The sequence below is a fragment of the Neopsephotus bourkii genome, unplaced genomic scaffold (genome assembly GCF_033783945.1).
Source record: "Neopsephotus bourkii isolate Nb327-2 ecotype Australia unplaced genomic scaffold, CSIRO-AGI_Nbou_v1 NB_234, whole genome shotgun sequence".
Classification (NCBI taxonomy): Eukaryota; Metazoa; Chordata; class Aves; order Psittaciformes; family Psittacidae; genus Neopsephotus; species Neopsephotus bourkii.
Window position 1 is genome coordinate 5,819,907 of NW_026900744.1, and position 16,198 is coordinate 5,836,104.

At 54.0% G+C, this 16,198-nt stretch overlaps 2 protein-coding genes and 7 non-coding genes across 9 annotated transcripts; 3 read left to right on the top strand and 6 right to left on the bottom strand.

Moving 5' to 3' along the window:
- Positions 1 to 724: 724 nt before the first annotated feature.
- BEST4 (bestrophin 4) lies at positions 725 to 11,200 on the top strand. The gene is made up of 9 exons (XM_061344990.1): positions 725 to 876; positions 1,239 to 1,333; positions 2,010 to 2,243; positions 2,544 to 2,698; positions 2,785 to 2,862; positions 3,160 to 3,312; positions 3,530 to 3,610; positions 4,027 to 4,181; positions 10,569 to 11,200. Exons 1-9 carry the CDS (start codon positions 725 to 727, stop codon positions 10,684 to 10,686), a joined length of 1,221 nt encoding a protein of 406 aa, XP_061200974.1. The 3' UTR covers positions 10,687 to 11,200.
- On the bottom strand, positions 7,922 to 8,051 carry LOC133208118 (small nucleolar RNA SNORA35). Its single transcript, XR_009724247.1, has one exon. It is a non-coding gene; the product is annotated as a small nucleolar RNA SNORA35 (small nucleolar RNA).
- On the bottom strand, positions 8,481 to 13,417 carry RPS8 (ribosomal protein S8). Its single transcript, XM_061344991.1, has 6 exons — positions 13,311 to 13,417; positions 12,374 to 12,480; positions 11,896 to 11,995; positions 10,394 to 10,569; positions 9,329 to 9,458; positions 8,481 to 8,633 (listed from the first exon to the last, which is right to left on the bottom strand). The coding sequence occupies exons 1-6, from the start codon at positions 13,312 to 13,314 to the stop codon at positions 8,524 to 8,526; spliced, it is 627 nt and encodes a 208-aa protein (XP_061200975.1). The 5' UTR covers positions 13,315 to 13,417; the 3' UTR covers positions 8,481 to 8,523.
- On the bottom strand, positions 8,848 to 8,919 carry LOC133208109 (small nucleolar RNA SNORD38). The gene has a single exon (XR_009724239.1). It is a non-coding gene; the product is annotated as a small nucleolar RNA SNORD38 (small nucleolar RNA).
- On the bottom strand, positions 10,100 to 10,170 carry LOC133208108 (small nucleolar RNA SNORD38). The gene has a single exon (XR_009724238.1). It is a non-coding gene; the product is annotated as a small nucleolar RNA SNORD38 (small nucleolar RNA).
- On the bottom strand, positions 12,087 to 12,190 carry LOC133208110 (small nucleolar RNA SNORD46). The gene has a single exon (XR_009724240.1). It is a non-coding gene; the product is annotated as a small nucleolar RNA SNORD46 (small nucleolar RNA).
- LOC133208107 (small nucleolar RNA SNORD55/SNORD39) lies at positions 12,550 to 12,634 on the bottom strand. The gene has a single exon (XR_009724237.1). It is a non-coding gene; the product is annotated as a small nucleolar RNA SNORD55/SNORD39 (small nucleolar RNA).
- Positions 13,418 to 14,599: 1,182 nt separating the features above from the next.
- On the top strand, positions 14,600 to 14,714 carry LOC133208117 (U5 spliceosomal RNA). The gene has a single exon (XR_009724246.1). It is a non-coding gene; the product is annotated as a U5 spliceosomal RNA (small nuclear RNA).
- Positions 14,715 to 15,796: 1,082 nt separating this feature from the next.
- LOC133208120 (U5 spliceosomal RNA) lies at positions 15,797 to 15,911 on the top strand. Its single transcript, XR_009724249.1, has one exon. It is a non-coding gene; the product is annotated as a U5 spliceosomal RNA (small nuclear RNA).
- The last annotated feature ends 287 nt before the right edge of the window (positions 15,912 to 16,198 follow it).

Sequence of the window (16,198 nt, forward strand, 5' to 3'; positions counted from 1 at the left end):
CCCCCTGTCACGTACTGCAGCCACAGCATCCCGGTGTGCCCTGCCTTGTGCCGTTCCCAAGGGACTTGGAGAGACCAGGAGGTTCCTCAGTGCCATGCAGGACAGGCAGGACTCAGCCAGCCCTCCCCAGGGGCTGCAGCCTGGACACGGCCACAGGCACTGCCTGTAGCTGGCAGCAAGGACTCAGGCAGTGATGGGCACATTTTTCACCCATGCTCCAGACACATCCCCAGCCCTCCCTGTGCTGGCTCTGCCTGCACATCCCAGGGTCCCATTCCCAGGGCAATGCAACCCTTGGTCCTTTCCTCTTGCCATGGAGCCTAAATTCAGCTGCCATGGCTGCAAAGGGGAACGACCCAAACCACGCCAGAGTCCTGCCCATCTCTGTCTCTGATGCCCCCAGCTCCCACTGCAATCTCCAGCCATGGGTGGTGTCAGGGAGGTGTGACCGACCTGGAGTTCCCTGTTCCCTGCCTCTGACAACCCCAATCCATCATGGGGAGGGCTCGGCTGTGTGGGCCCATGCTGGGGTATTTAGGGGAAGAGGCAGCAGCACTGGGCAGGGTTGCTGTATGGGCAAACCTGCTGATGGGCCATAGAGCTTGGGGTGGGAGCAAGTGCATGTGCCCAGGCCCTGCAGCGTGGACAGTGTTGGGAACCCCAGTTCTCCTCAGTTTAGCCAGCAGCCACTGAGGGAAGGTGCGAGGTGCAGGGCTGAGCTGCAATGACCGTCTCCTACACACTGAAAGTGGCCAACTCCCGCTTTGGAGGTTTCTCCAAGCTGCTCTTCCGCTGGAAGGGCAGCATCTACAAGCTGCTGTACAAGGAGTTCATCGTCTTCGTGGTGCTGTACACCATGCTCAGCATCATCTACCGGTGAGCAGGGTCGGAGTGGTGGTTGTGTCTGCTCCGTGCTGACCCACTGGGGTGTGCAGGGATGCCCCATTGGTCACAGACTGGGGTCCCTGCAGGGAGGGGAAAAGCACAATGGATGTCTCCAGGGAAGCTGGGGTTGGGCAGGGGAGGGCAAGCAGAATGGGCATCAGGCGATGGTTTTTCATAGAGGTCCGAGGCAGAGCCCCAGCCCCACCACTTGCGCCTGACCCCACTGCATGTCCCTGACCCCACTGCATGTCCCTGACCCCACTGCATGTCCCTGACCCCACTGCATGTCTCTGACCCCACTGCATGTCCCTGACCCTGCTCCATGTCCCTGACCCACTGTGATTCTGTTGCAGGCAGCTGCTGACCAAGGAGCAGAAGCGCCTCTATACCAAAGTGGCTCAATATTGCAATCGCTCCACGGACCTCATCCCCATGTCTTTTGTCCTAGGTATGGGACCCTCCCCTGTACACGGGAGTTGGGCTCCCCTGCTCCCCCCTGGTGATGGTGGCTTAAAACACATCCTAACCCCACACCAAAACATCCTTTGGACACCATTGGTTGGGGGATGTTGGAACCTGGCACCCCAGAGGGGGCACCTGGCTTCCAAACCCACCAACCACAGCTCCCTGGCCCAGGGATGCCAGTGGGAGGCTGTGATTTCCCTTGGCATGCCCTGCACCCTCCTCCCCCTGCCCAGGAAAGGAACACCTTATCTACAACACATAGAATCATAGAATGGTTTGGGTTGGAAAGGACCTTAGGATCATCTAGTTCCAATGCCCCTGACATGGGCAGTGGCACCTCACACTAGCCCACGTCACCCAAGGCTCTGTCCAACCTGGCCTTGAACACTGCCCTGGCCTTGAACACATGCCCTGAGCCACCTGCATCCAGGATAAGGAAGAGACAGGGCCATCCCCACCTCCATCCAGGATAAGGAAGAGCCAGGGCCATCCCCACCTCCATCCATGGGAAGGGCAGCCCAGTGGGAAGCGTGATGTGCGCTTTATCTCCTGGCTACAGATAAATCTATCACTGGTGGAAACATGGCAGCTCTCCCGGCATGGGCTTATCCTCACCTCATCCCATTGCCCTGAGCCCCACGTGCTGTCTGTCGGTGCAGGTTTTTATGTGACCCTGATCGTGAACCGGTGGTGGGCCCAGTACACCAGCATCCCCCTGCCCGACCAGCTCATGTGCGTCATCTCCAGCAACGTCCACGGCAAGGACGAGAGGGGCCGGATCCTGCGGCGCACCCTCATCCGCTACGCCAACCTGTCAGCAGTGCTCATCCTGCGCTCCATCAGCACCAGGGTGCTCAAGAGCTTCCCCACCATGGACCATGTGGTGGAAGCGGGTGAGGACTTAAACCCTGGGGTAATGGTTTGTAATGTGGCGTGAGGGTTGGGGTCCACAGACATGTCCCTGTCACCAGGAGGGTGTGCTGGGGATCCTTACAAGCATCCCTGTCCTAAACAGTCCCACACACAGGGTGGCACTCTTGCATGGATACTCGATGCCAAGGAGCCCCATGTCCTATCTGCCCAGAGCCTGTCTCCTGGTGCTTTAGTTTCACCTGGAAAAGACTGTGTCCCATTGGGGACAATCCCCAAAAGGGCTTTCCCCCACTGACATGGGAGCCTCTTCTCTGCCACAGGTTTCATGACACAGGATGAGCACAAGAAGTTTGAGAGCCTCCACTCTGACTTCAACAAGTACTGGATCCCCTGCGTGTGGTTCACCAATCTGGCTGCCCAGGCCAGGCGGGATGGCCGCATCCGTGATGACGTGGCCCTCCGCCTGCTCATGGATGTGAGTTGGCACCAGGGATGCGGGAAGGACCAGGTTCTGTGAAGGGCTCACACAAAGCCCTGGTCATACTTGTCCTCTCTGCCCAGGAGCTGAATCTCTACCGGGCCAAGTGCAGCATGCTGTTCCATTACGACTGGATCAGCATCCCCTTGGTGTACACACAGGTGGGTACCCATGCACCCCATGGACACCAGGAGCTCAGATCCCAGCTCCTTCCACCCCACAATGGCAGAGGAGCCCCTCAGCCTCCTCCCTCCACTCTGATGGGGAGCACTTTACTCCCCTATTTAATTGCGTGGCACAGACACTGGTTCACAGCCCTGAGGGATGTGCAGGAGCCCAGGTTTTGCTTTAACCTGATGAGAGCATCAGTGACCGGCTGAGCTCCTGTATCCTCACTTCTGTGCCAAACATCCCTGCTGGCTTCCACCCTCACCGTGGCTGACCCTTGCTCCTTGCAGGTGGTCACCATCGCTGTCTACTCCTTCTTTGCCTTCTGCCTCATCGGGCGGCAGTTCCTGGAGCCACTAGAGCCAGGGCAGGAGGGGGACCTGGACATGTACATCCCCCTCTCCACCCTCCTCCAATTCTTCTTCTATGCTGGCTGGCTGAAGGTGAGACATGGACAGGCTTTGCTTTTTGGGTTGAGGTGGCCCTAAGCACCCCATGTCACTGCTGGCTACCCCTGGGGACACATCCTTTGTCCCAGCCATCACACTGGGGCACCATGGAGCTCCAGATCTGCATATTTCATGTGCCCCATGGGTGGACCAAGAGAGTACCATGGGAAGGTGTCCCTGTCCTTGCTTCCCTGGCCCCCTTCCTCCACAGGTTGCAGAGCAGATCATTAACCCCTTTGGAGAAGACGATGATGACTTTGAGACCAACAAGCTGATAGATAGGAACCTGCAGGTGGGTCCTGCCCTAGCTTACGCTGTGTGTGGCTGCTGAAATCAGGGCAAAGGGAGCTCCCTGTCCACAAGAACAGCTTCTGGACACACACATCCTTGTCCACAGTAGATCCCCATGCAGGGAAGCAGGACTGCATCTTGTCCTTCCATCCCTGTCCCTGTGTGTATCTACTCCCCATGGCTGAATCAGCACCCCCAAGGGACACTCAGCAGCCTGGCACTGCTGCTCAGCCCCTCACTTCTATGAACAGCATTCAGAAGAGGAAAACCCCAAATGCAGCCAAGAGATGGGCACGGAGCCTCTCTTACCCCTTGCAGAGCCCAGCCCTACCCCTGCCAGGTTGGCACGAGGAGCAGCATCTGCATCCCTCATGTCCTCGCAAAGCCACCCCTGCCCCATGCCTTTGCTGTGCCCAGGTGTCCCTGCTCTCGGTGGATGACATGTACCAGAACCTGCCCCCGGCTGTGAAGGACAAATACTGGAATGAATCCACAGCTCAGCCCCCTTACACCACAGCCACAGCCGCTGAGACCTTGAAGCCCTCATTCCTGGGCTCCACCTTTGACATGTGGTGAGTGAATGGGGATGGAGAAGAAGGGTTAGTGCTTCAGTGTGGCAACAGCACAAACAGGTTGTCCACCCGAGCCCTATTATAGTGATCAAACAGCAAATCCCCCGTTGGAACGCATTGCCCAGCCCCTGCAGGATGCACTGGGCGATGGATGTGCTGCTGGGGCAGGGATATGGCCTCCTGGGGCTGCTCCCTGCATTGGGATGGAGGCAGCGAGTGGTGCTGCGGAGGATGGCAGCCTGTCCCCATCATCCTGCAGCATGTGTGAGGACACGGAGCAGAGCCAGCCCATGGAGGCCTCGCCGGCTGTGCCGTGCATCCAGACACCCCTCCTCAGCCAGTTCTTCACTGCTGCATCCCCCACCATCAGCATCAAACACTTGGGCCGGGGCCCCCGAGGTCACCCCCGCCTGCAGTGGCCCCAGGGGGATGATGGCTTCCCCTCCCCACATCCCAGCTGTGCCGCGGACCCTGAGGCTGTGGCCTGCATTGAGGAGGAGATGGAGGATGAGAGCCGGGCCAGTGAGCCCACCATGGCTGGTGGGAACAAGCCACTGGAAGCCTCTGAAGTACAGAGGAAAGAGCTGCCACTGGTCCAGGTGAAGGCACCATCCTGCGACGGCACTGGGGCTGACCAACAAGAGGCTTGGGAGCACCAAGGCTGCCCCAAAAGCGTCCCTTTTCCTGAAGCAGAATAGCTGCCCCCAATGCAAGGTACTCCTCAGACACCCCCTTCAGATTCCCTGTCCAGAAGCAGGGCATTGCTACCCAGCCCTGAGCCAAGATGTGTTCCCAGGTTGATGGGAAATTCCTGGTGGGTTTGGGATAACAGCCTTCAATACTCGCTGTTAGCCCCAAAACTGGAGGATTCACCCCCTCTGGGTGATGATGCTCCCAGCTTGCTGGCCAGGCTCACTCCCTGCTCCCATGGCAGGGGATGGGGACAACCGATACCACAAGGAAGGGATGGGATGAGGACAATCAGTCTTGCAGAAAACCAACACTGTGATGGATATGTCCCCTTAACACTAATAAAGTCATTGCCAGCCTCAGCTTTGAGTTTCTTCCTTGTTGGTATAAGTCACCCCCAGCAGTGAGACAGCAGGGACACTGCATTTATCCACAAAGTGGGTGAACTGGATTTTATCCATTTTATTTTTGTATTTAATGTGCTTATATTTACGTACATTCTTCTGTGGCAAAAGGGGCACAGCCCCAAGGACTGACAGCAGTGATGGTTGTGGGGTATTAGACCAAGTGATACCGTCAGAAAAAAACCCAGATTGATGCTTTCGGCCCTTGTAGAAGGATTCCTGAGCTCAGAAACGTGTGTTTCTCCTGAGAATATCAGCAGAGCTGTCAAAGAATTCCCTTTCCTGTAAGCCTCCCTTTCCAAAAGCCACTTTACCTTTAAAGCTCCCATTTTCCCACAGCAAACCAGCCTCAATGCTCTTTTGCTACCCTCCAGGCTACTGCTGGATTAGTTAAAGGGTAACTATGAGGTTATTTTCTGGGTCAGACCATGTCTTGTGAAAATACCCCCAAGTTAATACTGTGTGGAGCTGAGCGAGCCACTCATCAGCAAGGAGCAGCGCTCAGGATGACGAGTGACCTCACATGGGTTACGCTGCTGGTTGCTTATTGTGTAACTCAGCCCCCACAGGTATTTGCAGAAGTGGGCAAGGTCCTTAGATCAGGCTTTGCCACCTCGTAAACCCAGCCAGACTAAAGCTGTGCTTAACCCCAGTGCATCTCTTCCTGGCTCAGTGCACGGCAGGTTTGCCTCCTCCCAGGTGGGTAAATCCCTGTGCACATCCATGGGACTATGCCAAGGCCAAACCAGAAGCCATACATCCTGTGGTCAAACCACACAGCCTGTACCACTGTGGGAGCAAGCTGCCACCATCCCATTCCTGTGTCACACCTACAGCACGGCTGGAGCAGGGAATAGGTGCTGCTTTCATTCCCACAGGCTCCTGCCCTTGGCAGCTGTGTTTTTCAGAGCAATAACTTCATAAGCAGCGTGCACTGATGAATTAGTCATAATCCTGCTCATCAGGAGACAGGTTTACAGCTCCTGCACTGACATGGAGTTGGCATTTGCTCCGTAAGCATCAGTTTCTCCATCTGTACAAAGTCCTGCAGAAACACCCTGAATCCTGTTTGTGTTCTATGGAGGGGAGAGAAGAAACACACTCAGAGGAAGCAGTCGTGACACATCCCCCTTAAGCGCCCTTTATCGCCTCTGCCCCACCTCTCTGGAAAGCAGGCGTTGCTGGAGAGCAGGGAAAGTTTACCCCAGATCACTATGGAGAAGGAATGTGGTTGTGCAAGCTTCCCACCCAGCCCAGGTCCCGCTGCCAGCACTCCAAAGGCATTGCTGGGCATGGCTCTGCTGTCAGTGCCCACAGCAGCACAGATCCAAGCCACATGTGCCCACCATGGCATAACCATGCTGCTGCGGCCACCCAGGAAACAGGTAGCTTGCTGGTGTGGTGTGTGTCTCCATCTTCAGACCGGACCCACCCTCGGCTTCCTGCCAGCAAGGCAGGATGAACTCAAGCTGCTAGGGACACCTCGGCTCGCCAGCACCTCCTGCTGCCACACACAGCAGCTGGGGCACAAAACCATACATAAAAAATACCAAGCACAAGCTCTTTGGGGAGCAGATAGTCTGCATTTTAAGGCACTAGAGACATGGGTCTCACCATAGGGCAGAGTGCTGGGTCTTGCACTTGGGCCACACCTGGGGCTGATTGATGGCTGCTGAACATGAGCCAGACTGTGCCCAGGCAGCCAACAGCATCCTGGCCTGTATCAACAACAGTGTGGCCAGCAGCAAGGCAGTGATCATTCCCCTTTACTCTGCATTGGTGAGGCCACACCTCAAATCCCATGTTCAGTTCTGGGCCCCTCACTGCAAGATATACTGAGCTGCCAGAGCAGGTCTAGAGAAAGGCAACAAAGCTGGTGAAGGGTCTGGAGCACAGGTCTGACAAGGAACAACTGAAGGAACTGGGGTTGTTTAGTCTGGAAAAGGCTCAGGGGGAACCTTATCACTCTACAGCTCCTTAAAAGGAGGATGGAGGGGAGGCAGCTGGTCTCTTCTCCCAAGTAACAAGCAATAGGACAAGAGGTAACAGCCTCAAGTTGCACCAGGGAAGATTTAGATTGGACATTAGGGAACAATTTCTTCCCCAAAAGAGCAACCAGGCATTGGAACAGGCTGCCCAGTGAGATGGTGGAATCACCATTGCTGTGTTCAAAAACCGTGTACATGAGGCCCTTCAGTGACATGGTTTAGTGGTGGACTTGGCAATCCTGAGGTAATCGCTGGACTTGATCTTGGTCTTTTCCAACCTAGCTATGATTTCAAAGCTGAAAATGGTGAAGCTGGGGCTGCAGGCAGCCTGCCTTACACCGTAACATTCCTACAGATAAGTAAGGTTTCTGTAATATACAAGCAGTGTGAAGCATGCAATGCGCACATTCCGCACTCTTAAGATGTGTGAGCCTGGCCTTTCCCTGCAGCCCCAGGATCAGCCTTTTAGATGGGCTCCCAACTTCACCCTGATACCTGCACAAATCATTCTGCAATTAGATGCAGGACTCCATCGTGCCAGCTTTCGTTAAAGACATCAATTCCAAGGAATGACACTGCAGGCACCAAAACATCCAGGACAGCTTTTGTTCATCGCTGCTTTCCAATCCCGGCACAAGCGACAGGGCTCAAAGCTGGAGGTTGTACCCAGCTTTCGAAAGGGACAGACCATGGCGAGAGCCTGGCCCTTCTGCTAGAAGGAGTTTCTCTTGCACAGCAATGAGACCAAGGAGGTCAGGGAAAGGCCAGTTGGTCACTGAGCAGTGCAGCAAGTGTGGTTAAAAGACCCTCCCCTCTTGAGGCAGCAGGGCCCGATCCCTCACTGACCCCACTCCAAAACCCCCAAGCATCCATGTGCTGACCTACACAACAGGAAAAGGGGGGTACACATGCCGTGGCAGTGCCCCATGGACATTTACACCTTCCTCCTGTTTGCAGGTTTCCAGTAATGGAAATCCTCTACTTGTCCAAGTCTGACAGCTCTTCCACACCCACTTGGTCCATGAAGTCACTGTCCTAGAACCCAGGGAAATGTTTCAGTTGAGAGCATGCAGGGTCAGAGCTCGCCTTAAGACACACAGGCACTCAGGGATTCCAGGAGAGACCCTTCTTCTTTCCATTTTACAGGCAGGAGGAGCTACACAAGCCCCCTCCACCCTGCCCTAACAAAATGAGCACGCAACCCTTTACTGTAGGGCAGACTCTTGGTTTTATTCGTTCTCTCAGCAGAACAGTTTTTATTCATTTGCCTTTTCTGGCCTTGATCTTCCTCAAGTAGAACTCCAATTCCTTGCCCTCCAACACGTAGCCATCAGCTCGGCCACACTGTCCAGGTCTGGAGGCAATGCAGGCTGCAAGGAGAAGTCATCAGTTAAGTTTAACACTTCACCACCCCAGCAGACACACCAGCTGCAGGAAGCACTGCATGCAGTCTTCGTGCAAAAGCAGGGACCAGAAAGTTACCAGCAATGGATACACCAGTTCCTGTTCTGGCTTCAGTACCACCCCCTAAGGTACCAACCGTGCTCCTGAACCTGCTCTGCTAGGCAGAGCTCCTAATGAAGTCCTCTTCAGATCTCCAAACTGTCATCGCTCAAGTTCAGTAGCAGAACTGGACAAAGGTCTCATCACCAGAAGACTTCAGAACACAGAATTATTTCTGTCTGAACTCAAACCTGGTCAAAGCTGTTCTGACTGCAGGACATTTTTCTGACAGTGCAGCCCGTGGGTCTTTTCACTTGTTTTGCAAGTCTCAAGCCCTATTATTTTCCTCAAAGGCCAACTAGGAGCCCAGCTGGGAATGTTGCCATTCAAGCTCCAGAAATAGATTTTCCCCTCTTGACAAAATCAACGTGTTTCCAGAGAAGGTAAAAGAAAAGACCCAAAAGATACTCCTGAAGATAAAGGGAACACCCTGCTGCCTTAACCCTGCAGTCAGCTTTATCATAGCAAGTACAACTTTAAACAATCCAAAGATGAGGAATAAGACCTGCTCTGGTACCCCGATTCCCTTATCCCCATCCACATTAAGCTGCTGGGGACTCACCAAGCAGTTTTCCTTGCTGGAACTGCTCCTCAAGAATACTTGCAATCTTGGCATTCTTCTTTCGCTCGTCGTATTTTTTCTGGATCTTCTTTGAGCGCTTCTTGTTCAAGATTTCCTCCTCTTCAGGAGTCTAAAAACAAGGCCATAAGCAAAGACAAGGTTAAACATATGGCCAACTTCTGCTAATGCAGGTGGTCCCCACAAATACAAAGGAGACCCTTGTATTCTCAGCCTGTACTGTTCCACAAGTCATAGCTGGCAGAGGCACAAACAGCTCACCCTCACAGAACCAGGTGCTGTGTTTCTTTTCAGGCTAAGAAATGTGATGTTGCTCACTAAAGTCACTGCTGACAAGGCACAGTGCCCTAGGGAAGGGTGCTCTTAAGACTAAATGGAATTGCAAAGGTTTTCTTCATGAATTAATCGTCCTCCAAAAAGAAGCAAATGCTCTTTCCCTCTGCAGACATAATGGGAGCACCTGGGTGTGGTGTGAATCCAGGCAGACAGGTTATGAGCTATCCCAGTGCTGCTGAACTACTCAGTGCCCAGTTAAGAAGTACTGTGCTCTAAATGCAAGGAGACAGCCGTAAGCTGAGTGCTGCACATGGAGGTTTGAGCAACTCCTGTAAGTCTGGGATTTGGATCTTCAACAAATTACAATGAGTCTGGACAATTTAAAGCCAGTTAAAACAGTGCTGAAGTTCAGTTAGCAATCCACAAGCTTCTCATCAAAGCCATCATTTCCCAGCACAAGGACCTGACCTGCAAAGTCTCCCTCAGCATTGTAAGTGTCATCGCTCTCCTTTCAGTAGCAGAACTGGACAAGGGTATCATCATTAGAAGACCAAAGAGATTGACAGGCAGGTCCTTGTGCACAAACGGGTGCAATGCCTAAGACAGCTCTGTGGTACTGGGCACGGATGGGAACATAGCCCAGATAACCAATGCTGTCACTGACAGGAACCCAATCCTCATCTGTCAGGCACTGCCTGCTCACCACAGCTAACTGCCTCTTCCCAGGCAGACTGCAGTCTGCAAGGAGGCCAGATGACAATCCAGACATACCAGTTTGGCACCCTTCTTGCGTCCGAGGGGCAAGGCATAGTGGGCTTCATACCACTGCCGGTATGGGGTGCTGTCAACCAGCACGATGCAGTTCTTCACCAGGGTCTTTGTCCGCACCAGTTCGTTGTTGGAAGCATTGTAGACGACATCGATGATTCTGGTTTTGCGAGTGCAGCCTTTCAAAAGAAGAGTATGAATTCAAACCTACAGGGATCAGACAACTGAGAATACAGTCCACATCTCACACTCATCACCCCACCAAACATTCCCCAACTTCCCTGGCACTGAATTAAACTTGACTAAGTAAAATGCATTTATTTTTCATCAGTCCAACTTCCTGTTGTTGCTAGAAATAGAAATCCATTCATTCCAGGATGAAACACTGGCATCTGTGGCCTTGCTGGAGCTCATCTCAAATAAAACTAAGCAATTGTAAGAACTAAATTTCTGGACTGGAAAATGCCTCAGCAGAGGCCAACTAACCCCATACACCGGGCTCAACCCTGTTTGTCCTTACTAGAATTACTGACTTAAGCTGTGTTGAATGGAACTGCTCTGCAACACATACTAGAAACTGGTTTTATAGGTTGAGGGTTTGGGTTAATTGAGAAGGGAAACTGGTGGTTTCACCTTTTAAGACCCACTTGATGCAGTCATTCTTAGCTACTAGACTTGAATGTTTAGAAGTTGCCTGCCTTGAAGATACAGCCCTGCATATGTGCAAAAGTCAGGCACAAGGCAGGTTTTCTCCCATTCACTCATGTACCTCATCCTTGTTCTGCAAGGAACACTCAGGTCTCTTTGCTTCTGCTGTACTGCCTATGAGCAACAGCACTTTTCACTGTTCAGACAATGCTTCGTGCTGACAAAGGAAAAAACATCCTTTCACCCTTACACCACGCTGGCCACTGAAACACCACCTTTCTTACTCCCGGTTTGACCATCATACTGAGTAAATCTGAACAGGCCAGGCTCACTTACCTTACAGCAGACCCCCCTGTTGCTTCAGCGCTTCCCACTTTTGCTTAGCAAAGCAAGAATATGAATTAAACTGCATGTGTTGATGTAACATTGTTCCAGGGGAGAGCCTTCTCAGAAAAAATCCTCAACACCTTACTCTATACTCTATGATCACCTAACTTTTAGCAAGTGCTCATCAATAAACAAAAAGAAAATTGCATTTATGAAGAACTTATTGTATTTAGGTGTTTTGCTCCTCTGGCCAATAAAAAGGTAATGCAAGCATGTCACTCAGTGTAACTATGACACTCCTATCATGGTGAATTTAGAAGACATTCAAGTCTCCTAAAGCCACGTAAGGTCAAAGTTATCATCACTATGCATGCTGTTTCAGACCCAGCACTGCACACTCCATGATCTTCAAACCCAGCCTAAAAATCCATGCTCACACTATTGTCCCTCTATTCTGCAGCAGTACCAAAAACCAGCACAGCCGTAGGAGACTTTCCCTTACCAACACATCAGGTTCATGGTGTACTTACATTCCGATCCCCAGGAGAAGTTGCCAACATCCAACCGTAGGGCACGGTACTTCTTATTTCCACCACGAACTCTCACTGTATGAATCCGGCGAGGACCAATCTACAGTGGGAAACAAACACCAGGGTGGTGTTGCTGCTGGAACGCTGCACAGCCCATGCAAAAGCCCAGCCAACTTCTAACCTCAAAGGCAATCTGGTCAGTGTAACTATGACAAACCCCAGCACTGGCAGATACAATAAATGACCAAAACGGTCTGTTGCATCTACCTAAGGTGAAAGTTTCATCACTCCAATTGCCTCTTAGTGCAAAAATACATTGCTGCTTTTCACTGACATGGGGAAAATACTACCTTTTAAAGGAGAGACAAACATTTAACAAGTCACAAAACACAGTATATACTTAAGTCTCTAACAGCACACAACCAGCAACCTAAGTCTGAAAGCACAATTACTGATCACCACCCCTCTAATCACCCACCTTCGTGTTGGCAGGAGGTCGCCCCAACTCATACTTCCTCTTCTTGTGGTAGGGCTTCCTCTTGCCCCCAGTCTTGCGGCGCTTATGCCAGTTGTCCCTGGAGATACCTGAATGGAGAGCAGCATGGTCAGAAGATGATGTCAAGGAGCCCACCTGGCCATGGCAGGGCACGGTTCTGAGTCCTCAGCTCTCCAAGGTTGGTATCCGCACAGTGCACTCGGCCTTATGCAGCAGTTAGAGAAGCTTCATCATTGATACTCAGATCCTCCCTCCCAGCAAGGCTGTACAAAGCAGACTAGCTCCACTGTGTCTGATGAATGTCTCCCTTGGAAAGTAGCCTCCAAACCTACCTTGTTTGCTGGGCACCCTATGGGAAGCATCCCATCACAAGCTGCCAGGCACACTATAGCAAACATTCCATGCTATCCACTATGTCTAGCATATCCCTTATGGGAAGCAATCCCCATGCCACCTGTACACTGAGCCCGAACAAAAGATACCCCATCTCAAGCCTGTTTCTACAGGGACTATCTCTCCAGAGGACGCCACCTCCCGGGTCCCCTACAAATCCCTCCCAACTTGTAGAGCCCTTCCCAAGGTCACCCCACACCCCTCCTCTGCTCCCCCTAGGAAGCCACCCCACCTCATCCGCAGGATTCACTGCGGAAGGTGCAGAGAAAGACCTCAGCGCTTAGGACCTGCAGAAATCCAAAGCGAAACCCTCAGCCCGCCTCCCCTCCGCCCCAGTCGCCATGTTGGGCCTAGGCATCCTTCCGCCGCCAGCGGCTCGGTGCCGTCGCGGCAGCTAAAGATGGCGGGCGCTACAGGGTATCGGCACCCCCCGCTGTCACCCGGTAGGGGACAGGGGCGGGCAGCGGCGGCGCGGCGAGCAGATGGCAGCGGATGGCGGCCGGGAGTGACAGCGGCCCCTACTCACCCATGGTGCGGCACCGGCGCAAAGAGGAGGGGCGGTGCTTCCGGGGGCGGTTTGGCGGGGCGAGCTCTCGCGAGGCAGTTGCGTCACGGCGCCGCCAGCGAGGGGAGCGCGCCGTTGCCTAGCGACGAGGCGGCGGTGATGGGGGGGGGCGATGGCGAGGCCCAGTCTCAGCCTATGTCAGTGCTGTGGCACCGGTTGCAACGCGGGATCCAGCCTCAGGACCGGGAGGGACAGAGCGGAGCATGGTCGGGGGCACGACTGCCGCAGGTCCGCCCGTCCTGCCCCTCGGGTCACCTCACGAACGGCTCCGGCCGGGCAGGAGGAGCAGCACCACAGAGTACCCCGGGCAGAGCAGGGGCCGGCGGCTCATCACCATATGGGGCATGGAGTCACAGAATGGTTTGGGTTGGAAGGGACCTTAAAGCTCATCCAGTTCCAACCCCCTGCCATGGGCAGGGACACCTTCCACTAGACCAGGTTGCTCCAAGCCCCATCCAACCTGTCCTTGAACACTGCCAGGGATGGGGCAGCCACAGCTTCCCTGGGCACCCTGTGCCAGCGCCTCAGCCCCCTCACAGGGAAGAACTTCTGCCCAAGAGCTCATCTCAATCTCCCCTCTGCCAGCTCAAAGCCATTCCCTCTTGTCCTGTCACTACATGTCCCCATAAAAAGTCCCTCTCCAGATTTCTTTTAGCCCTCTTTAGTACTGGAAACCTACTCTAAGGTCTCCCTGAAGCCTTCTCCGTGCTGAACAAGCCCAGCTCCCTCAGCCTCTCTCCATAGCAGAGGTGCTCCAGTCCTCCTCTGGGCTCGCTCAAACAGGTCCACATCCTTCCTATACTAATGCCCCAGAGCTGCACACAGTACTCCAGGCGGAGTCTCATGACAGCGGAGTAGAAGGGAAAAATCCCCTCCCTCAATCTGCTGGTCACGCTCCTTTTGATGCAGCCCAGCTCACGGTTGGTTTCTGGGCTGTGAGCTCACACATGCTCATGTTGAGCATCTCCTCCTCCGGAGGGCCGCCCTGAATCCATTCTCCGCCCCATTTCATTACTATTCAGCCCTATTTGCAAACCCAGGGTGCACTGCGGAGCAGCGTCGCGGGCACGGTCGTTCTTTCCGCCCCTCCCGCGGGGCCGTCGCGGTCCGGGAGCGGAACCGAGCCGTGTATGCCGTTGGAGAAGCCCGACACGATCCATAGCGGCGGGGATCGGGCAGGCGTTGCGGAATCGCTGTGTGCTGCAGAGCGACAGCCGGGGGAGGCTCCGTGTGCGCGGTGGGTGGAGGGCATACTCTGGTTTCTCTTCAGATCGTATAAATCTTTCGCCTTTTACTAAAGATTTCCGTGGAGAGGAACAAGCACGAGTGTCGAGGAATTTTTTGAGGCTCCACTTCGGTGGAGCTGACCCTATTCTGGTTAAAGACAGAACAAACGCGTTACACAGTAACTGTGTAATCACAGAGGGAAATGTTACAGTTTCCCAGCCGGTGTCACAGTGAACTGCGGGAAAGCGCACGGGGCGGGCGCTGGTCGAGGAGAGGCTGGCCGATTGTTCCTGTGTACATCGCTTGTCGTGCTTGGGTTTCATTTCACAGTATCACAGTATCACAGTATCACAGTATGTTAGAGATTGGAAGGGACCTCAAAAGATCATCTAGTCCAATCCCCCTGCCGGAGCAGGAACACCTAGATAAGGTTACACAGGAACGTGTCCAGGTGGGTTTTGAATGTCTCCAGAGAAGGAGACTCCACAACCTCCCTGGGCAGCCTGTTCCAGTGTTCTGTCACCCTCACCGAGAAGAAGTTTCTTCTCAAGTTTAAGTGGAACCTCTTGTGTTCCAGTTTGTACCCATATATTCGCTGTACTGTTTTCCTTACAACTGGTTATATCATTCTTAGCTCGTTTGAATTATTGCGCTTACATATCAACCCATGATTTCGCACTTTTACCCTTCCTCTTCTTCCCCTATCCATGCGGGGTGGGTGGGACCAAGCAGGTGGGCGACCGGTTGTGCGGTGGGTGTTCGTACCGGCCGGGGTAACACCTCACGGGGAGACACAGGCTCTCATCGGGCCGCGGACCGGAGGCGGGATCGGGATAGGCGGAGCTGACCTCGGCCCCGTCTGCCTGCCCGCGCAACCGCTTCATTGAACAACCTGGTCTTGTGGATGGTGTCCCTGCTCATGGCAGGGGGCTGGAACTGGATGAGCTTTAGGGTCCCTCGCAACCCAACCCAGTCTGTGAGTCAGGCGCCTCATCAGCACTCCGTTAATTTGCATACCCAGAGCGCACCGCGACAGCGCGGCGCTGCCCGGCGTCGCCGGTGTCCGCTGCTGCGGCCGGTCCGGGCTGGTCGGGTGTGCATGGCTCCGGTGGTCGCAGCGGGGCCACGCCGAGAGCCACAGCTCTGGGAACGGGCAGGTATCGCCCTGACCTATGTGTCGCGGAGCCGGCGGGCGGTGCGGCGGGGGAGAGGAATGGCGCATACTCTGGTTTCTCTTCAGATCGTATAAATCTTTCGCCTTTTACTAAAGATTTCCGTGGAGAGGAACAAGCACGAGTGTCGAGGAATTTTTTGAGGCTCCACTTCGGTGGAGCTGACCCTATTCTGGTTAAAAAAGAGAACTAAAGCGTTTCTACTGATAACCGCAGGGAGCTACCCAGTGCACTCCAGTGCCCCCATACAGCTCCCCGAGTCGCCCGCAGCAGCTCCGCAGCGCAGGATGTATCCCTGGCCCCCCACTTCCCGTAAAACTCTATAGCGGTTGGTGCCTCCTCCAGCCCTACTCGGCACCGGGGCCCGCCGTACCCCAAGCGGCTGCCCGCTAGCGGGGCCGATCGCATAGCATAGCCAATAGCGGCGGCGCGCGTCCCGGGGTACGCCGG